Raw genomic sequence first — 23,360 nt, forward strand, 5'->3', positions numbered from 1 at the left:
ATGGCTCACTTACCTTTAACTCTAAGCTGGCTCCTTGCCAAGTTCCAGGATCCAGAGGGGAGACTTGCCCTCAGACTCCGGCCCTGCACAGGACCCACTGGTGCTACCCTGTTGTAGCCAGGAAAAGCCAAACCTAGTTGCAGGTAAGCCTATAGAACAAGAAACACTACACTACACTGCCTTACTCATGCTGAGACAGGAAAAGAAAGACACTATTATGGAGGAGGAGCCACCTTATATACCCTCCAGGTGGGAATAGTTTTCCTTTCTACACTCAGCTGCGAAGGGTATTAACCCATTATGAGGGCTGTCATGGAGAAGGAAAAGGAAAATAGTTTTTTTTTTTAATGAAATGATGTTTAGTTCACTTCATTTATATATGTATCTTGTTATTCTAAAAGATAAAGTCAGTAAAATGTATGTTAGGAAACACAACATCAAACAGCCTATATTTTGTAGTCATCTATAGAAGAAATTAAATGACTGAGTAAACAATATTTCTTACAAAATGAATATTAAAATAAAAAAAAATTATTATAACAACTACAACAGCTTTAATATCTGAAAAAAAAACTTGGAAAAGAGAAATATGGTCCCTATGCCAGGAGTGGAGAAATACTTTAATTACTATAATTTCTGTATAAAACATTTCGCTCACACGGAACATAAACATGGCTTCTGTACTGTGTGAATTCTTATACAGTAAGGGAGTGTTCAAACAATTGCATACGGAGACTAGAACGTAGTCGCACATACGGATAAAAAAGAAGTTTTGTTTGCGAGTGGTCAGGGGCAGCTGCATGTAGCACATTATGATGATGAACGCCCACGAAACTAGCAAACTGCTTTTAAGCAAATGATTTGCAGACTTTAGTAGTCGCTTGGCCATATATTAGGATTTGCCTAACACCTAGGAGGAATGAAAAAAAAAAATTTTTTTATTATACGTATGTCAGGAAGTTGTTCCTACTTTATTAACTAGGTCAGTGATGGGCAAACTACGGCCCGCGGGCCAGATCCGGCCCACTTTGCACTTCTATCCGGCCCGTTATTATGCTGTGAATAATTCAAATATAAATACAGAAACTAAATACATCCCTGTGCGAGACATGCGATGCTTCTCTATTTTACGCTGAACCAATAAGAACACAGATTGTGGTTGATCACGTGAAGATCACGCTGCATGCTTTGTTGGTTACTGACGCTGTAACGTAAGTTAGTCTGTTATGGAATGTGCGCAAAGTGTGAAGGTTCTGCTGTGCTGTGCAGAACATTCCAACCCCAAAATGTCTAATAGGAAAAGGAAAGTGGATTCCGAGTGCTGTGTTTTCAAAGATGAATGGACCTATAAATACTTTTTCACAGTTTGCAAGGATAAACCAGTGTGCCTCATCTGTACTGAAACCGTAGCAGTCTACAAAGAACACAACATTTCCCGCCACTTCATTTCTAAGCATCAAAATGCCAATTATGAAGCCATGATTGAATCTGAAAGGAAACAAAAAGCAGAAGATCTTCGCAAGAAATTATCAGGTCAGCAAGTTTTTTTTATGAAAATAAATAGTTCTCAGAAAGCAGCTAGACATGCAAGTTATATTGTAGCATACAATATTGCTAAAAGCAATAAAGCTCTTTGTGATGGGGAGTTTGTTAAACACTGTATGCTCCAAGTTTGTGATGTTTTATGTCCTGACAAGATAAAGGATTTTGAGACTGTAAGCTTATCTAGAAAAACTGTGACGTCTAGAGACGAAGGAATAAATAAAAATCTGACATCACAGTTGATGTCAAAGATAAGTAAATTTAAATTCTGCTCCATTACTATGGATGAAAGCACGGACATAAATGATATTGCTCAGTTGCTATTATTTATAAGAGGTGTTGATGAAAACTTTTCTATTACAGAGGAATTAGCACGCATGCAGTCCTTAAAGGGAACAACAACAGGGTCAGATATTTTTCTTGCATTTCTGGAAGGCCTATCAACTTTGAAAGTACCTATAACAAGCATATGCAATATTACGACGGATGGAGCACCAAGCATGATCGGAAAAAAATCTGGATTTGTTGGTAACTTTAATCAAAAATATCCAGAGAACGTTGTCTTTCTACATTGCGTCATTCACCAAGACGCCTTGTGTAAATCTGCCTTGAATATGAAACCTGTGCTTGATGTAATTGTGAAACTTGTAAATACTATTTGATCTCGTGCACTTACAGCCAATTTCGAGACTTTCTTGACTCCATGCAATCTGAATACTCTGATGTGCTGTACTACACAAAAATAAGATGGCTTAGTGCAGGACGCGTCTTCGAGCGAGTTTGGCAGCTGAATGATGAGATAGTGTCATTCTTCCATGAGAAACAGTGGTCTGTGGACTGTGAAATGTTGGAAGATACAACATGGCTTTCTGACTTTGCATTTTTCACAGATTATCTCTGTCACATGAACAAGTTGAATGTTAAGATGCAAGGGAAAAATCAATTTAATCGACGATATCTGGGGCCATCTCAGAAGTTTTAAACGACAACTTGCTCGGTTTGCTAATCAGCTAGCTAAGAACGACTTGTCTCACTTCCTGAGGTTAAATTCAATAGCCCCAGTGAAGAAAGACAAACTAAAGAGCTCCGAAGACAGTCTTAGAAAACTCCATCTTGAATTTGAACGAAGATTTGAAGACTTCAATGCCATTGAAAAAGACTTGGATGTTTTCAGCATGCCTTTTAATGAAAACTGTGAAAAAATGAAACCGGACTTGCAACTTGAATTAATTGAATTGCAATCTTCCAATCACCTCAAACAGTTGTTTCTCAATGTCCCAAAATTAGAGTTCTACAAGTCTTTGTCGAAATCCAGTTTCCCAAATCTGATATCTCACGCTCAGAAAGTAAGTGCTATGTTTGCTTCATCTTATATATGTGAACAGGTGTTTTCTACAATGAAACTTAGAAAGAGTTCAATTAGAAACAGACTGACTGACAGATGAGCATTTAACTTCACTTCTCAGAATCAGTACATCCCGCTTCGAACCAGATTACGAGGAACTTATAGAAATGCAGTCACAGCTTCATTCATCACATTAGTTTTATAATAATTTGTATTATATAAAGCTAATGTGATTGTATTGTATTATATATTTCGATATTTGAGTTTGTTAATAAATTCATTTGGCCCACCTAAAAAGTTTTTCATTTTTATTCGGCCCGCTGCTGAAAAAGTTTGCCCATCACTGAACTAGGTTATTCAAGTTTAAATGATACTTCCTAGCAATTACATTCTTAACGTGAAATAAAAGACTTTTGTACACATTTGTAATGTAGTCATAAGTGTCTCAGCAGTGGTTCAGTTCTCAAACAGATGCATCTTCAACTCCTGCGTACACACCCGGTCACTTACATGCACTTTTTACAAGTGCAAATTACGCTTACACTTGCGTTCAATTACGGCACAGTATGAACCATATCTTTGGTAATGATTTCCTTGTGAATTCCTATCAGTAAGTTGGAGACCTGGAGGTAAATGTATCGAGCTGAGAGTTTTCCAGCGGGTTTGAAAAAACAATCAGATTCTAGCTATCATTTATGTAGCACATTCTACAAAATGACAGCTAGAATCTGATTGGTTGCTATAGGCAACATCTCCACTTTTCAAACCCGCCGGAAAACTCTCAGCTTGATCTCACAACCAGTTGGCCACATTCATAGTCCATCTTACCATTCACACAAGGGCACACAGTAGAACGTTACAAGCCACTCAATAAAAGAGGGAAGGTTTATAATTTATATTTTATTAGATGTGCAACTTCTGACTGCCACATATTCCAATGTGCTGCTTACTGGATCATGGAAGTGACTAAGGCAATGATGGGCAGATGTCTAGATCTAATAATATAGCAATTTTTGAGCGCTTGTTTTTTAATTTTATCTTTGTAAAATATATAGATTTAAATAGGATCTCTACAACTTCCCCATAGTTACTCAGTGAGGTAATCTGATGAGTCACAAATTTAATAAAAAAAAAAAGTGACATATGTAATATATAGTTGGGAATATTATTTAGCCATTTCCAGCAACAGACTTTTCATTTTTACCTGGTGTGGAATGATGTAAATTAACAGTTAATATATTGATGATAATACGTAACATTGTTTCTTTTTCCAATGTTACATAAAAAATGGGACATAGGTAAAGTGAATGACAAAGAAAACAGTATTATACTGCAAAATGTATACATACAAAGAAACCTACAAAAATAGAACAAATACAACATCACATAGAAAAATGCAGTGCACATATAAGGAGGAAGAGATAATTCATGTTTAATAACATTTGTTCTATAGAAAAAAAATATTTTTAACTTACAAATATACCAACACATTTTCACTTCCATAAAGATGTGTGAATGCTCTGATGTCTATCAAAACTTGTTTTCTGGGTAAAACATTTGCCACATACAAAACATATAAATGGCTTTTCTCCAGTATGAATTCTTTGATGTGTAACAAGATGGGATTGCTGTGTAAAACTTCTTCCGCAATCAGAGCATGAAAACGGCTTCTCCCCTGTGTGAATTCTCTGATGTTCAACAAGGTGTGATTTATGTGCAAAACATTTCCCACATTCAGAGCATGTAAATGGCTTCTTACCACTGTGAGCTTTCTGATGTTTTACAAGAATGGATTTGGTTGCAAAACACTTCCCACAGTCTGAACAGGGAAAAGGCTTTTCACCTGTGTGAATTCTCTGGTGTTCAACAAAAGTTGTTTTGTGTGTAAAACATTTGCCGCAATCCAAACACAAGAAGGGCTTTATGCCAGTGTGAATTCTCTGATGTTCAACAAGATTTGATTTATATCTAAAATGTTTATCACACTCTGAACAGGAAAATGGCTTCTTATCAGTGTGAATTTGTTCATGCTTATGAAGGTCCGATTTCTGTATAAAATGTTTTCCACATTTGGAACAAGAAAATGCTTTTTCACCAGTATGAATTTTCTCATGTCTAAGAAGTGAATATATTCGTTTAAAATGTTTATCACATTTGCAACATGCAAATTTTTTTATGATTAAGGGTTTCCCTCCTTCAAGACCTCGTTTCATGTCATCATCTTCCGTCACACAATTTGTAAAAAAAACGCAATGATTCTCTGAGAAATTGTTTGTGTCATCTCCATCTGTTAATAAAATATACATTAAATGTGATAAAAACATGATTTGTACCAAACTTTTGTCTTTACAACCAGAGCATCTTGCAGTATCCATAAATTCCTACCCAATCATTTTGATGCAATTTTAATGCAGTTCTAAACACTTTATTACAATAATAAATGCAACACAACTCACTCAGAAATGTTCACTAACTTTTATCTCTGCAACAGACTTCTGCCGGAAAGCAATTAGTGACTCTCGGTGTTCCTTTTCTTTCCTGCGGCCCTGATCACTAACGGAGCACTTAACTGGAGAAATTCAAGGAGCGATACTCCATAGTGACTGCTTACTGGGAGGAACTGCACGTGACATAGGCCAGGATAGCCTGAGACGAAGGCCGTCTCTTCCATTGGGCACAATGGGCAGGTGCCCAGGGGCCCTGCGAGCCAAGGGGCCCCTCAGAGGCAGCGCTAAAAATAAATCCTGCAAAAAAAAAATTAAAAAAAGTACTTACCTTGCGGTCAGCTGGCGATCCGGCTCCCTCCCTGGTCTCCTCCTCCGTGCAACGCTCGCAGTGCATGTCGGGTGTGACGTCATCATGCCTGCCTGACATCCATTGCGGAGCGCAGCACGGAGGAGTCCCTCGCACAAAAACAACTTTAATCAGCAGGCAGCAGCAGTGACTCGGAAGAAAAGTAAAGAGGATCGCATTGGAGAATAAGCTGATTAAAAGGTAAGTTAAGGGTTTTTTTTTTTAAATTATTTCAAGGGACGCTGACGGCTGACCAGTGCATAAAAAAAAGTGATATATATATATATATATATATATATATATATATATATTATACGGGCCCCGATGCACTGCTTTGCCCGGGGGCCCATAATGTTGTTAAGAGGGCCCTGCCTGACACAAACAAGCCCTGAGGCTTTAAAGCTTTTTCTTTTTTTTCTTTCATACCAGTATGAATGCAGTGGGGTTAGCACAGGAAAGATGTAGTTGTGTTTTGTTCTGTAGATTGTGCCTGTGATTATGTCTGTTTGTTATACTAACCCTGATTTCCCCACAGAGCAGATACTTTTTCCTCATGAGTTTGTAGAGACAAAGGATGGTGTAGAATAGAAGAGATTGTTTAACTGAACAGAATATGAGGAGAATATTCCACTATCCGCTCCACCATGTCAGACACTTTCTGCCTGTTCTCTTAGTCTCTCCCTACATCGTTTATGGCCCATGTTTGTTGGGTCCATTCTCCTGGCACAGTCTTGCTGGTATGATCCCATCCCTGCTCTGAACTCCCCTCTGTACTATGCAACACGTTACTGTTTGTTCATTGTATAAAGAAAAATATGCAGATTGTTCATTGCGTCATTTGTAGTGGTTTTGCTTAACTATGTAACTTGTTGCTGTGTGTTCACTGTGTAATTTGTGGTTACAAACAATGGCATGATGTGAGGAGGAGAACAGGAGTCTAATAGGGGCTGATGGCTCCTGATGCTTAAAAAAAACACAGGAGTGAATGGGGGGAAACTAGTTAAATGTCTTTCCTGATAATACACAGTGATATGATGTGAGGAGTGTGAGGTGATCAGGGTGCCAAGCATATTGAAAATAAAGGTAAAGCCTGCCTGGCATTCCTTCTTGACCAGTTTTATACTACATGCCATTTAATGTATGGATTTTTAATGTATGGTGTACTTATATTTTTAAATATTGCAGGATGGGTTCAATAAGTACCACTAGAGTCTCCAAAGGGTCCCTTAAAAGATTTATCTTCACTAGATTTTATGAGGACACCCAGTCACCTAAACAAGATAGTCATGTGTGCCAATAGAGCTGTAAAAGCACGTTTGTCCAAAAAGACACTCATGACTCAGTAACTGCCCCGCGTTATGCAGGTAGCCAAGCCAGTGGGAAATTGTTATATATTATCAGCCTTAAAGAGGCCACACCATGGTGGGAACCAGACCATGCTTAAAAGAGGGAGGCCAAGCATTTGGGCCCTGTTCTACATCCTAATTTGGACAGGCTGACTATGGGCTACGGCTCCTGTTGGACCGATTTAGAAACGTGCCGCAGATACCTACTTTGTGCACCTACCAAAAGCAGGAAGATATTGGGCTTGGTCCCTTCCTTGCAGGCAGAGGAGGGAATGGTGTGGCTCGGTAGCCAGGAAAGAGCTCCATCGGAACAGTGATTAGATCATCTTTAGGGTAGGGTATTCTAGTAAGCTATCTGTGCGGTGAATCCACTTGGTTTTGCTAATAATATCCTATTTGCACTGCTCCACTTTCATTCTAGTATAGGTAAGGGTTAGAATTACTCTACATTTTAGCAAGTTATCGAATTTCTTGCACTTATTTAACATAAAATACTTTTCCATACAATTAAGCATTATATGAAATACAGTTAAGTTCCACACATTACGTAGATGGAAGGTAATTCCAAGCGCACAGTAAGAGAAGTGTCTATTTAAAATTAATATACATTCCTATATAGTTTATGTTGTTGCAAATAGTAGCTCTGAATAGTATCTGGAGTTCCAGAATATTGGACACGGTTGACAAGCCTGTCTGTTTACTGGTCAGCTGCTACTTATATAGTTATATCCCTACAAAAAAAATCTGAAATTATAAAAAAACGATTTGAAAATAAACAGACTTACCTTCAACCTGACGCTGGAGATCTCTGATGACAGCACCATGCTGATAGCAAGTGATTCCGATTGAACAAGTTTTCGGCAGTGCAGGCTGACGTCATCGCGTCAATCGAAATTTAAAGCGCCAATGTTGGGTTAAGTGTTTAAACACTTAACTTAGGGGTCCCCACATTGCCGCTTTAAATTTCTATTGACGCGATGATGTCAGCCTGCACTGCCGAAAACTTGTTCAATCGGAATCGCTTGCTATCAGCATGGTGCTTTCATCAGAGGTCTCCAGCGTCAGGTTGAAGGTAAGTCTGTTTATTTTCAAATCGTTTTTTCATAATTTCGGATTTTTTTTGTAGGGCTTCTCCATTGCGGAATAGTGATAATAGGTAAAGCGTACCCAACCGGTTATATCCTTGGTGCATACAGACCTATAGTTCATACATGTAACATGCCTTACTGTGTGAAGGCATATAACCAAGTAGTAGCTCACCAGCCACATAGTAAACAGAAAAACGTGTACAACATTCTGGAACTCCTGATACTACTCTGAGTTACCATTTGCAATACACTTCTTCTACTGTGAGCCTAGAATAACCTTTCTTCTACGTACTGTTACTAAGAGTTCTTCGGGATACTCTTGATTCCAACAGCTTGTTCGAGACACTAGGCTACTGTGTGAGGAGCACTTATCTCCATTCATGAATGCATTCTACTCATTGTAGTGATGGAGGAGGGTGTAGAATGAGAGACTGTTGTACCTGAACAAGGAGAATATGTAAATATATCTGTATTTAGTGATTACCACTCACCTGTGCTTCTATCTGAAAGAATTTCCTCTTCCTTTGCACACATCTTTTGGCTACCATTAATCTGTAATATATTAATGGTATCATTTCTTAGGTGTCCATCCTAAAATACTATTATTATTTATAGCTTATTTTAATATTTTCTGATGTAATAAATCAGTTTGTTCGGCAACTCCAATTGCATCTGCCTGCTAACACTGTGTAAAAACAAGAACAAAGTCTGCTTCTGTAGAATACCATCTAAACTAATATATAAACATATGTTCTATTAGGACCATCCAAATCCATCTACCTGATGGTCTCGTGGGATATTGTGATCCTCCTCTGTACCATCCTGTGTATGCAGAGGACTTTGACATCTCTCTGGTGTATTTTTCATACTGGATCCATCTGTAGGAAATACACACAATGACAGAACACTTTGTTGTGACAAAACAAAGGGCACCTTGACCAGCGCTAGTATTGTATATTGTTTCTCACAGGGCATGAATTTTACTTGCTATACTTTTTAGGATCTGCCTCAGTTATATATATTCCAATGTATGTTTTAAACTCAGGCATTTATTACATTTATTTTAATTATGTTACTAACTATAATTCATGTTTTTACTAGTACCAGGTCTAAAACACAGTGAAGATCCAGGGAGAATGTCAGAGTTAATTACATACTCTGTGATTAACCTCTCTTATTTGAGATCCAGGAAATCCTTGTGCTAATTTCATTCAGCTTCTCTTGAGAGACCCATTTGAAACCTGATATCTTGAGACAGTGTGGAGCCACTGCTGGAGACTAGCTTGGGGACCAGCCTATTTAAAGAGGACATGCTGCTGCATCTGGGACTCTCTGCAACCTGGAGAAACAGAGTGTAAGGGCAGGCGTGCGAATACGGCTCCCACTGAAGTGACTGAAGTTTGGAGCACTTCAGCAGGACTGCGAGGATCAATGACTATCTGGAACCCCTGTGGGTCTTGTTGATTTGTGTGTCCACCAAAAGCAGAATGACACTGAAGCAGGACTGCTGCCTCCTACACGGCAGCCCAAGGGGAGAAGACTACACAGAGCGGATACAAACCCGGATCAGATGCCATGGGGTAGTCACTAGTACAGTGCTGTTCATGCGTGTCTTATGTGCTATTACAAATGCCGTAGTGTGTTCCAGTTAATCGTTGCTTAAGACTGCTACGATTGCTGTACTTGTAGTTGACATTCTTCCCCAATATTACCCTCTCCACTAGTAGTACCCATTTTTATTAATAAATCCATTGAGTTTAATAGATATTTGCCTGGGTGAATTGTTTTCCCACATCCAAAGGACAAGGGGGAGGACAGTAGGCGCAAGGTAGCCCTGTAAACGCTGACATGATGCGGGAGTCATAGATACCTATCCTCAGACATACTTTCCACTGGTCGTCAGGGCAAAAAAAGCACCTGGTAAGTTGCCCTGGTATGATGACAATTATGTTAATAGGAATCACCTGCGAATGTGTTCTGACATGTTATAAAGATACTGGGGTAATGGTACCTCAACCTGACGCATCTGTTTATTATGTATTAAAAAAACAAGAGTACACAATGATAGCAAAAATGTGACAATATCAGTGGGTTCACAACACCCATGTCCATCTTCACTGGTCTACCTTCGAGGCAGGGACTAAGCTTAATGTCTTCCTGCTTTTTTGCGGGTACACAAACTAGAAAAAGTCTACAGAAAATTTCCAATCCGCTTGCGGACAAACTTTTGTTGCATTGTGACCAGCTCAATTGGAGCTGTAACCCTGCATCAGCACTGACAATGAAAGAGAGAACACCGCAATATGACTCACCTCTACCATAAATTCAAAGAAGTACTTGAAATCTGCACCAAGACTCATGGGTGTGCAACAAGGAATAGCCAAATCAGCCAAAAGTAGTAGTATGCCAGAGCTAACCAATCTGAACGGGATATGGCTGGGTCATCGAATACATCACTGGTAAGAATATGCAGCGCATATGCATTTTCTTCAAGACACATGAGAGTGTATAATAAAGAGTTATTACTTAATATTTACTAGTGGTTGCTAGCTCTGACCTTAGGGGCAGTGCTTTATCTCTCATCAATCAATATACAACACACTATGTGCAGTAGGTGAGTTCAGCAATTTAACAAATTGTTTTCTCTTCGTCCTTAAGGAGATACTGGAGACATTGGGGTATAGAGGTGCGGCTAAGAGCACAGGCACTTATTTATACTTGAACTCTGTAGCTCCTCTGCCTTTATACACTGAGTCTGCTGGAGCTTCAGTTACCTTTTAACCAAGCCCCACAGACCAGAGTAGGAAAAACACATAATCAAGGAGAGAACAACTATGTCCTCCCCCAAAAAATTCCAACCAGAATAAGAGAACTAGAGTGTAAATGGCCTGTGTCCAGTGTCCCCCATTGGGCTAAGAGAAAAGGGTTTAATGCAAGTACAAAAATCCTCTTTTCTCCTGCGTCCAGTTGTAGAATAATGGGGGCAAAGCTAGTTGTTCGCTCAGTAGAAAAGGTGCAAAGCACCTTCCTTCCAAAACTAGCATCCCTAGATAAAAAAACATTAAATGTACTGAATTGTTAAATTTGAGCATGAAGGATTAGTAAGCAGACCAACACAGCTGCTCAGCTGAAGCCATGTGCCGTGCAGACCATGAGACATCCACTGTCCTGCTGGAGTGAGATCTGCAAATTTATGGAACAAGTTTTTCACATGCACTTTAAGCCTGACCAATTACTGATGTCATCCACCTAACAATGGATGCCTTGGAAGTCAGCCAACCCCACTTATAGGCCTCAAGGTGGACCAGAAGGTTCCCTGTCTTGTGAATGTCGTAAGTCCAATGAGCATAGGTCAAAGTTCTGTCAACATTCAGAGACTGAAGAGAGCCCTCTTTCTCTGGAGACCAAGGCCAGTATCACTATACCTTGGTTAAGGTGCAAACTGTAAACCAATATAGACTGAGAGGAAGGCTCAGTCCGACCCTCCCTCTACTTATTGAATAAAAGAGGAGAGTTGTAGGGAAAAACTGCCAGCTCTGAAAGTCTTCCAGCAGTCAAAATAGCTAAAAGGAGAAAACAGTTTTGAAAGTCAGAAATTTTCACTCTACTGAATCCAAGGAATGGTTGAGTCACCCGAAAAGCGTAAGGAGGTTGTATATAGAAGACACCCTGCAAAAACGTCTTAACGTCCAGCAGCAGAGCCAATATTCTTTCAAAGAAGGAGAGAGCTGAAACCTGAACTTTCAGGGAGCTATCAACCAGGTGTCTAGCCCATCCTGTAAGAACATAAGAAACCGAGGAAACAAAAAAAAAAAAAAAAGGAGAAACACCTTCCCCTCACACCAAAGAAATATATGTCCTCCACATCCTGTGGTAATTCTTAGCCGCAACTGGATTCCTTGCCCTAAGCATGGTTTGCCCCATAGTCAGGTAAACCTTTATCTCTAAACTATCATAGCTTCAGCAGCCACGTCATTAAAGCTAGCTCCTCTAAACATTGGTGCAGAAATGGGCCTGGACTTAGTAAATCATCTGGGTGAAGAGAACATTCCTTTTTGTGAACAGTCTGCCTGTCTCCCTGTTCTCTACGTCAGGGATGAAGAATGCCAGGATGGCCTGAACATTTAGTTCTGCTTAATGCAAGATCTTGCTGGTCTCTTGCATGTGCCTTCCTAGTGGTTAAGATATGCCATGTTCGTGGCATTAATTCGACTGTATCTTCACTGCCCTTCCACATAACAAATGTTCTTGGCTGACTAGTACGATTCTAACACATTAATCGGGAGTCTTGACTCAGCTTGGGAACAAAGACCATGAAAGTAGTCGTGAGAGTAACAGGCCCCCAAGCCTGAAGGCTGTCGTCTGTAGTCACCAGAGTCCACTGCCAAATAGAGAACCATCGTGCCTTGCTGAGGTTCTACCTCTGCAGCCACCAAAGGAGCGAGTGACATAACCTTCTGGAAAAGATTATCAACTGACTGAATAGGCAAAGGTAATATTTGTTCCACCTCCAGAGGGAGTTCTATCTGGAACACTCTTGCATGAAAGTGAGCAAACTGGACTACCTCAAATGTTGAGACCATCATGTCCAGTACTCTCATGCAGAAATGTACAGAAGTCTGTTTGTCAGTCAGAGACTTTACTATACTCTTCAATGCCACAATCTTGTCCGATAGTGAGTACACCCTTCCCACCCAAGAGAAGACCCAAAAGAATCATCTGCTCTGACCGTGTCAATTTGGACCTTTTGTCAAACCCCTGCCTTTACTCTAGTTCAGTTTAACTGTTCTCTTACTGTTCCAGCGTGTTGTAGCTCCATCCTCTGACTTCCTATATAAGCCTTGCCTGTTTCCGTCCTCCTTGCCAAATTATTGTGCTCCTGCCAGTAATCTAGTTCCTGCTGGAATTGCTGCATTCTGCTTCCAGTTATCCATTATTTCTATACCAAACTCGGATTGTCTCTGCCTGAATCCTTTGTCTTATTTGAATCTCTGTATACTGAACCAGGCTGTCTTTTACTATTTCAATATTAACAAACCTTTAGTGGCCCTCTCTCCTTGCCTTTGGACTCCAATCCAGTCTCCAGACAACTAATTACCATGTATTTCCCTGTATTCAGTATATTAGGGGTACCTTTATAGCTGTGGCCCTGGCAGCACTTAAGAATATGTAAAAGCAGCATCTTATTACACAGATTAAACAATATATCCAGTACATGCAATAGAGTTCAATAAAAGCAATGTTAAATACAGGTTTGGATGAACAGGGGTGTACAGCAAGCTAAACCCCTAGTTTCAGAGTCCCTAAACCCCCATAACGTCACAAGTGCACAAATAGTTTGCTCTTACCCAGTGATGTGAGAGGACAGTGAGTTTCCATCATGGTGGTGTCTTTGTAGAGATCTTTGTGTCCTTCTAAATACTCCCACTCCTCCATGGAGAAATAGACAGTCACATCCTGACACCTTATAGGAACCTGACACACACACAATGATACAGTCATCACCCAGACACATCCCCAGGTGTTACTGTATAATGTCCCATTCCCAGCAGTCACCTCTCCAGTCAGCAGCTGAATGATCTTGTTGGTGAGTTCTAGAATCCTCTGGTCACTGTTTCTATGATGTATCAGTGAGTGAGGTGGAGGTCCCCTGATGGGACTCTGGGACTCAATCAAACCTCCCAATACACAGGGGCCTCTGATGCTTGGTGTTACACGCTCACCTGACTCCTCCTTCACAACTATGTAATCCTGTATGATAAGAGACACAGTAGTATCATCACTCTGCAGATTGGTAGCAGTGAACATGATCATAGTAATATCACTTGGACGTTCCCAGAATCCCTCACCTCTCCAGTCAGCAGGTAAATGATCTCCAGAGTAAGATTTAATATCCTCTCAGTCATGTGACTCCTGTCCTTGTCCATCCTGAAATTCAGAGAATGGGCTCTGGTCCTGGTATAAGGGGTTGATCAAGAAAATATCTCTGTGGAGAGAAACTGTGGTGTTAATTCAACAGTCATTTATCTTGGTAGTGCAGAATCCTGTATAACGTTAAATATAATGCATCAGAAATACTACAATACTCAAAGGTTCCCTTTCCAGTTTAAGTAGAGACAGGTTAAAAACACACCAGATGGTATGTACAGTTTTTGAGTGACTTTCTAAGCTTTCTTCGGAAAAATGTTAACAAAACTTTACAAGCATGGGTGGGAAATTGGGCTGCCATGAAGTGTTTCAAGAAAAAGGAATTATCGGTAGGCATACTCTGCTCTAAACTCTTCAATCCATAATGGGAGCCATAAATCTGGGATGTACCAAAGCAAAACAGTAGGGAAGGCCCCAAGAGAAAAACAGCCAGCTATATATGCTGCAAATTAGAAATTTTGCTTTGTGTTTGAACTGAGAACGTCTCCCAAACTGAGAATCCGAGACTGATAAGATATCCAGATGATAATGACTAGAAAAAGTATGAATCGAAGAACATCCACTTCCTTTACCAAGCTCCACTGAGGAAGCTTAAGTCTAGCTTGCCCAAGTAGTTGCCATTGCTTATGTTGAAGAGTGGCAACTTATACCCATATGATCCATCTTAAGACGGCTTGTTTAGATGAAGCATATCATTTGCTAGGCACAGCCAGAATCATTAAGAGTTGCTCTCTGTAAGAGCAATTTCATACATCTGTCCAGGACAGAGGGTTTCGGAAACAAAGTCCAGTGAACGCAGCTTTGATTCTTCTTCACCCTTTGGCTGTGTCACTACGACCTCCTGATTCACAGACACAGACTGGCTCCAAGCACCAGTTTATCCTTATAGACCTTGGGAAAAGGCTCCTTGCACCAGAGTGCCTGCATTCTCCAACTCTGCGAGCAAATTTAATTGCTACAGGAAAAATCAACTTCAGTGTCATCTATCTCAATAACACTTTTTGTAGTAACTCAAAAGGGTCAGACATCAGCGAGTTTAGAACTAAATTACGATCCCACAGAGCCACAAAGGGTCTGATGTAGGGATGAATTATCTTCACCGCTTGGAAGCAAATAATCAAATCTTCTGCCGTTAACTTGGTATCTAAAAATACACTCAACACGGACACATGTACCAAGAGTGTATACAAAGCAAGACCTTGGCTGAAATCATCCTGGAGGAATTAAAAGATCTGCGAAATGGTTTCTGCTGCTGGATTGAGTTTATAGCCACAGCCTGTGATAGAGATCAGATATCTATCACTTTTCTCTAATAGTATGTTGATTACCTGGTCTGAGACTTCCTTTTACCTGAGCAGTATCCACTCAATCCCCATGTCCTCAAAGCTAGCCTCTAGATTTGGATGAAGAACTTGACATTGCTTTAGTAGATATGAAAAAAGAGGCAGAGGCCAAGTCTGTTCTTTGAGCATCTCCCAGGCCACAGGAAACCACGTACAGCGAGTCAAATGGAAGAATTGCTATCATTTCTGCCCTTTTTTTTTGCATCTTTTTTAGCATGAGTGATAAAAGAAAGAAGACATACCACAGGAGGAATATCCATGGAACCGTCAGAGCATTTATTTGCTCTGACTGTGTGAGGATTCCCAGTAAGAATACTACAGAGAGTTGTGGTAGTAAAAACAGAATGTCTTTATTATGAACACAGATAATAAATAGGTGCAGCCAATGGTTAACAGTATGTATAGTCTATAGAAACAGCAGGTACCAGGTATAGCTTGGAAACTGCAGCAGGTAAGACCAGTGTCCAGATGGGTGTGGTATAATTAAACAGCAATGTAAATGCCGACATAGTTTAGCACGGGGAAAAAAAAAAAAAAAAAAAAAAAAAAAAAAAAAAAAGAGCGATTAGCATAATCCCGACAATGTGACAATATATACTTAGCATATAATACAGAGTCATTCATTCCGCCAGTTCTATTTACCTACAAATGTCAGATCCGACTTGAAGAAATCTCTACAGTAAGAAATTACGTCACTTCTCATCGCTACTCTGAAAACTGTGTTTTTAAAGTGGCAAATGGCCGAACCCATCGTCTGATTAATGTAATACAGGCGATGGGTCCGTCCATTGCCACTTAAAAAGCGCAGTTTTCAGTGTAGCGATGAGAAGCAACGTCATTTCTTACTGTAGAGATTTCTTCAAGTCAGATCTGACATCTGTAGGTAAATAGAACTGGCAAAATCTGAGTGTCTACTATATGCTAACTAGATAGTCACATTGTCAGGGTTATGTTAATTGCCCTTTATTTGTCGTGCTAAATTATGTCGGCATTTCCATTATCGTTGAAATGACTTCCACCGGTAGATACTTACCTCTTCGCTGCCTTTCCAAGTTGTCCCTGCGGTCCTCAGGATCTGCTGTTTTCAGACCTCCTTGTAAGATGCTGTCCAGTCTGTCTCCACTCCAGAGATCCCTCCAGAATCAGAATATGGGCGCGGCCATCTTGGATTCGGTCACCTGATTCCTCTCAGCCAATCAGGTGATAACAGCCTCCATTTCAGATTCCCTCCAAAACCAGTCCATGAGAGCTGCCATCTTGGATATAGTCACCTGATCCATCTCAGCAACTCAGAGTGCTGCTTCTTCCTAGCTGATTGCAGTCTCCAATCAGGAATCAACAACAACAACTATAAAAGGACTTCCTGGAGCCCTTACCTGTTGCCTGCGCAATGTTGTATTTCAGACGCCAACCTGGTTCCCAGTTTTGCTATCTATCTAGCTGACAGTGCAGTCTGCATTCTGGCTCCAGCCCGATTCCAGCAATCTGGTTCCATTACGTTAACAGCAATCCTCTTCCAGCATTCCGGTCACAACAATCCAGTTCCTGTATGCTCTCCTTGCTAGTGTAATCACCATCTGCACCAGTCCATTCACTACATGCAGAAATACATCAGGCCACCCAGCTTTGTCCACGTAGTCACCAGTCCAGCTCCGGAGACACAACCCAGTCTGGGTACAGACAGATCCTCAAGCGTGACAGTTTGCAATGGCTTAATGAATCCTTTTGGTGATCTGCCCCATGGAGCGGGCTCAACACAAAGCGTGGTGAATCGACTTGTGAACCAGGAAAACGCACAGGGACAAATCATGCAGTTCCTTTAAGAATTGTCCTCCCGCCTGGATAGCATTCAAACTACTCTCAGTTCAAGTGACTCTTCTGTTTCTGTACAAACTTCACCTGTTCAAGTTCCTGCCATGGCTTCTCATCTTCATCTGCCAACTTCTGCCAAGTTTGATGGTGATCCAAAACTGTGCAGGGGGTTCCTGAATTAATGGGAGATCCATTTTGAGCTACTGCCCAGCAATATCCCCACGAAGAAGGCAACATTTGCATACATTATCTCTCTCCTATCGGTACAAGCATTAGCCTGGGCATCTCCATTGTGGGAAAGAGCAGATCCCCTGCTTTCCTCTTGTTCTGGATTCAGAGCAGCCTTCCGTCGGATCTTTGACGAGCCTAGCAGACCCACATCAGCATTGATATAAATTCCACGCCTTCAACAAGGCTCTCGTTCTGTAGGCCAATACCTGGTTCAGTTCCAAATATTAGCTTCTAAGTTGAATTGGAATGATGAGGGTCTGATTGCAGCCTTCTGGAGTGGCTTGTCCGATAAAATTAAGGATGAGCTATCTACTCGTGATCTGCCTTCTACACTTGATGAACTAATTTCCCTGTGTACTAAAATTGATTTACGCTTTTGGGAACTTGCCCTGGAGAAAGGAAGGGGTGAAAGGGTTAAGCTGCATCACCAACTTCGGTCCTGGAAGTCCTCAACGCCAAACGATGAGCACATGCAGGTGAACTGCTCTCGCTTAACCAAAGAGACGCCAACTGGCGAACTTATGCCTTTACTGTGCAGCTTCAGGGCACTTACTTGATTCCTGCCCCAAGTGTCCGGGAAACTCCAACTCCTAACCGGTGATGGAGAAGCTAGGTTAGGAGTAGTCTATTCTTCTCCATAAAAATCTGATTGTGCACTAACAATCACTCTTGAACATGCTCAGCGAACCAAGAACCTCCCTCTCAGCTCTTCTTGATTCTGGTGCTGCTGGAAACTTCATTACTGCCACAGTGGTTCAAGAGTTGCGTTTACCCACGGAGTCGTTACCTCAACCTTTCTACATCACGGCAGTGGATGGAAGTCGCATCTCAATTAGTATCATCACCCACAAGACTCATCCTCTGAGGATTAGAGTGGGGGTTCTGCACTCAGAATGGCTTAAGCTTCTTACCATCCCCAAAGCTTCACATTCCTTAGTTCTAGGTTTATCTTGGTTCTAGTTACAAAACCCCCTGGGGTATATCTTGTAAGGACTCCTGCCTCCAGCGTGTCGTACCTCATCAGACCACAGTCTCCTCTGGTCAAGACCTTCCACCTTTACCTTACAGGGACTTCTCTGATGTCTTCAGTAAAGCTGGTGCTGACTCTTTGCCACCACATAGAGAGTGGGAATGTCCAAACGATATGATGCCAGGGAAGACACCCCCTAGGGGGCGTACCTACCTACTCTCTCTCCGTGAGACAAAATCAATGTCTGAATACATCCAGGAAAACCTTGAGAAGGGGTTTATCCGTCCATCTTCCTTACCTGCCGGAGCAGGTTTCTTTTTTGTGAAGAAAAGATGGCTGTCTCCGCACCTGCATTGACTATAGAGGTTTGAACGATATTACCATCAGAAATCATTATCCTCTGTCCCTAATCACGAAATTGTTTGATCGTGTCAGAGGAGCCACCATCGTCACCAAATTAGATTTAAGAGGGCCTTACAATTTAATTTGAATTTGTGCAGGGGACGAATGAAAGACCGCTTTTAACACTTGTAATGGGCACTACGAGTACTTAGTCATGCCATTCGAATTGAGTAATGCCACAGCGATATTCCAGCATTCTGTCAATAAAATTTTCTGTGACCTTCTCTACAAAACAGTTGTCTACATGGACAACATCCTTTTCTTCTCCAATAATCTGGAATCACATTGTGCCCATGTCAAAGAGATTCTTTCACGACTCTGTACCAACCAGCTCTTTTGTAAATTGGAGAAATGCACCTTTGAAGGTCCACCCATCTCCTTCTTAGGTTAGATTATTTCTGATACTGACTTACAGATGGACTCCGAGAAGCTCAATGCGATTCTCAACTGGCCTCTTCCAACCACTCTCAAGGAGGTTCAACGCTTTCTGGGTTTCGCAAAATATTACAGAAAATTCATAAAAAAATGTCTCCACTCATGCGGCTCCTATCACAGCTCTTACCAAAAAGGGGTCTGATCCCTCCAATTGGTCTGAAGAAGCTAAAGCGACATTTAATTGCGTTAAACAACCCTTCCTTTACGCTCCAGTTGTTCGCCAGTCTTATTTTTCACCACCTTTCATCCTGGAAGTGGATGCCTCTGCAGTACGTGCTGTTTTATCTCAACGTTTTGAAGATGGATATCTTCATTCCTGTGGCTATTTTCTGCCAGAAGAGAAAAACTACCCTACAGAGATCAAGAGTTATTAGCCATTAAGTTGGCTTTGGAAGAATAGAGACATTTGTTGGAAGGTGCCAAACATCCCATCTCTTTCATCACAGATCATAAAAACCTTCTGTACCCAAAGTCAGCTCAGTGGCTCAATCCAAGACGAGCTAAATGGGCCTTGTTTTTTTTCCAAGTTTGACTTCAAAGAAACCTACCGGCCAGGATCCCAGAATTGGAAGGCCGATGCTCTCTCGTTCCATGTTTGAAGATGAGGATCTTTGCCTCACCCAAAAAAGTCCTATCATAAAGCCGGTGTGCTTTTCGACCACCAATATTATTCCTTCCCCACCTCTGGAAAATTTTTTCGTAGCGCCAGTACTTTGCAAGAAATTGCTTCAATGGGCTCATGCTTCCCGATTTTCCAGACATTCTGGAGTTCAGAAGACTTTCAAATTTCTTCAAAGATCCTATTGGTGGCCTACTCTCAAGCAGGACATCCAAGAATTTATTGCTTCCTGTTCCAACATTAAATATCTCGTCAGACTCCTGCCGGCCAACTTCAACCATTGTCAATTCCTCACCAACCCTGGACTTATCTGTCTATGGAATTCATTACTGATCTACCAGTTTCTAATGGGTTCTAAACTCTCTGGGTTGTAGTTGACAGGTTCTCCAAGATGGCCCATTTTGTCCCTCTCACTGGACTACCCTCCCCTCCAAAGCTGGCTCAAATGTTTATTGAGGAGATTTCAGGCTTCATGGCTTGCCTTCAGAAATAATCACCGATCGTGAGGTCCAGTTCGTGGTCAAGTTCTGGCGGTCTTTGAGCTTCGCTTGAAGAGCTGAACACAAGTTTTCATCTGCCTATCACCCCCAAACAAATGGCCAAACTGAAAGAGTGAATCAGGATTTAGAAACTTTTGGTCCGTATCTTCCATGCAAAATTCCCTTTGAAGCTCAAGAGGTGTCCAGGATCCACCGTCAAAAGGGAAGGGGGGGGGGGGTACTGTCACACACCAGGCTCTCAGGTTCTGTCACTTACCTCTTCCCTCCAAAACCAGTCCATGGAAGCTGCCATTTTGGATATAGTCACCTGATCCATCTCAGCAACTCAGAGTGCTGCTTCTGCCCAGGTGATTGCAGTCTCCAATTAGGAATCAACAACAACTATAAAAAGGACCTCCTGGAGCCCTCATCTGTTGCCAGTGCAACGTTGTATTTCAGACGTCAACCTGGTTCCCAGCAGTTTGCAGTCTTGCTATCTATCTCGCTACAGTCTTGCTATTTATCTAGCTCTGAGAGTGCAGTCTGCATTCTGGCTCCAGTCCGATTCCAGCAATCTGGTTCCATTCTGTTCACAGCATTCCTTTTCCACTCTGGTTACAGCAATCCTCTTCCAGCATTCTGGATACAGCAATCCTCTTTCAGCATTCCGTTTCCAGTCTGGTCCAGCAATCCAGTTCCTGTTTGCTCTTCTTTGCTAGTGTAATCACCATGTGCACCAGTCCATTCACTACATGCAGAGGAACATTATCAGGCCACCCAGCTTTGTCCACGTAGTCACCAGTCCAGCTCCAGAGACACAACCCAGTCTGGGTATAGACAGAACCTAAGGCGTGACAGACTGAATTACCAGGTTGGGCAATAAATACTGGATGAGTCTTGGTAGAATCAGGCAAAAGGAGAGTCAGGTAAGCCAGTGGTCAGAAGGTGAGTGATCCACAATATACTTTGGAGTAAGCAAGAGCAAGGTCAAACAAAACGGGGGTCTGGGTCACAAAAGGAGGTGCAAAACCTGGGAACAAAGCAGGTGTCAAATGCCAGGGAGAGGTCAGGATACAAACAGGAGTTTCAGACAGACCAGCAGCAGCAAAGACAATTGATGAACAGGCTCAGATTGCTGGGAAAGGCAGTCTCTTAAAAGCCAGTCATAGGTGATTAGGCTCCAGGAGTAATGATGAAGATTTATCCCCTTGCAGGGAGATACACACAAGGCCAGTGCAGCCTCTAGAGAGGAGATACTGAGGCAGATCGTGACACTCTAGAGTCCAGCGGCAAGATAAGAAACTGGGAACTGTTGCATTTTTGCCATGATGTCCACATGAAAAAGCCTGAATCCTCCTAGCAGCAGCTGGAATACCTCCAGATGGACTATTCTCATGGGTGAATCTATGCTCGACTGAGGCCATTTATAAACAAATTCTCTTTTCAGTTTTCTCTCTGCCCAGAACATGAACTTCACTGCTTCCATCCTCAAGGTCCAGCATCTGGTACATCCCTGAGACTTTCATTTTCAGATTAAAAAATGAAAGTGCTGAATTGCTTTTCATTTCCAAGATACTTACATGAAGACCTTGCTTGTTCCGTGGCCAATTGTCATGTCAGTTGTCCCTGAAGATGACTTCAGCAGCAATATCCTACACCTACTGATCTGTGATAGAGTGCGCCCATATGTCTGCATACTGTATAATTCTGTCCCTTACTGGTGATAATGGGGGGGGGGGGGTTAATCCTGACAATAGTAAGTGGAGTCTTCTGATATGACCTCCCTTCTGTGGGTCTAAAAGCCCAAAAGGACTTTTTAAAAGTGAAAGGCATATTTTGTCTGCCTTGCTGTCTCCTTCTCTCTCTGAAGTGTTGATGAGCCAAGGAATAATACTTACGATGCCTATCTTGTGACAGGCACTTATCTCTAGCCCCAGAGGCCTCCTGTATAAGTGTCCAATTTGTCTCCACAATACATGGATCCTCCAAACGACCTTACGGTCTGTGCCATCCTTGAGTATGGCTGCATTGGGAATGGTGGTTGACTTAGGCAAGCACACAAGATGTGCGTCCACCTTAGGGGGCATTTCCCATTTACTAATATCCTGAGAGGGATGAGGGTAAAAGGACTGTAGTCTACGATACCTGGAACTTCTTGGTCTAGCAAGTTTCAAACCCCACCCAAGAAATCAGCCAACTGGGAGGAATAGGGAAAAGAAAGCATGCTTTTTGATCTCCACTAAAACAGAGAAGGCTCCAGTTTCAGGGACTACCATCTCAGGGATGTCTAACACCTGGTGCACAGCCCACATCAGCTCCTCCACCCGACAGTCAGAGGTGACTTCCTCCCCAGAGGAGTCCCCCACATGTCACCCATCAAGCACTTGTCCTCCTCCTGGGAAGAACATTCCCTGTTTGTGGAGCCATAGTCTTCCTGCACTTATGAGAGAAGACAGCGTAACAGATTCCAACATCATCTCTAAAGAGGAGGAAATCGTAAACAGGCCTTGTAATGAAGACGCTAAACACTTGGCCCAAGCCAGTTCCTCTAAAAACCGCCGCAACAGGATCCACAGGACCTTGGACAGGCATAACAAGCACCGATTCCGCCAGACTACGAAGAGCCGGAGAGAACCTGGGAGAAACCGCCCTCTGTTTGGGTACAGACTAGATGAGCAATCTCAGCCATAGAATTTGCTAGTGACCGACACAGGAAAACTTTGTCCTGGGCCAAGAGCTTAATTGGTAGTATTACCTAAGGACAGCCTCCTCCCAGCAATCCAGTGCTTAGCAGGGCGCTTACAATGCTGCTGTAACCCCTAATGAAGCCCCCTAATGAATCTAACAACTGTTCCTTCTAACAGAGGCAGACATATCTGGGATCCAACATGACTTTCTAAGCACTGTGCTAGTAGAGGGTTAAACTCACTATCTGCCACTCCTCCGATGCACAGGTGACGGTTGCTCTCCTGCAGCTGCTGCCTAGGAATGCCTGACAGTTTGCGGCGACTGCGGCTGGCTCCTCTG

The 23,360-nt window shown here is 41.9% G+C and overlaps 2 protein-coding genes across 2 annotated transcripts in view; one reads left to right on the forward strand and one right to left on the reverse strand.

Moving 5' to 3' along the window:
- LOC142159987 (histone H2A type 1-like) overlaps positions 1-23,360 on the forward strand; it is a 154,255-nt gene that overhangs the window by 40,626 nt on the left and 90,269 nt on the right. The gene's annotated exons all lie outside the window — the stretch shown is intronic.
- The window catches only part of LOC142159917 (uncharacterized), a 49,000-nt gene continuing 29,412 nt past the window's right edge, over positions 3,773-23,360 (reverse strand). The window contains exons 6-7 of the mRNA XM_075214798.1: positions 22,644-22,648; positions 3,773-5,002 (exon numbers count right to left, since the gene is read on the reverse strand). Of these exons, the coding sequence (XP_075070899.1) occupies positions 4,381-5,002; positions 22,644-22,648 (627 nt within the window). The 3' untranslated portion in view covers positions 3,773-4,380. The remainder of the gene's footprint in view (positions 5,003-22,643; positions 22,649-23,360) is intronic.

This window comes from Mixophyes fleayi, chromosome 6 (genome assembly GCF_038048845.1).
Source record: "Mixophyes fleayi isolate aMixFle1 chromosome 6, aMixFle1.hap1, whole genome shotgun sequence".
Classification (NCBI taxonomy): domain Eukaryota; kingdom Metazoa; phylum Chordata; class Amphibia; order Anura; family Limnodynastidae; genus Mixophyes; species Mixophyes fleayi.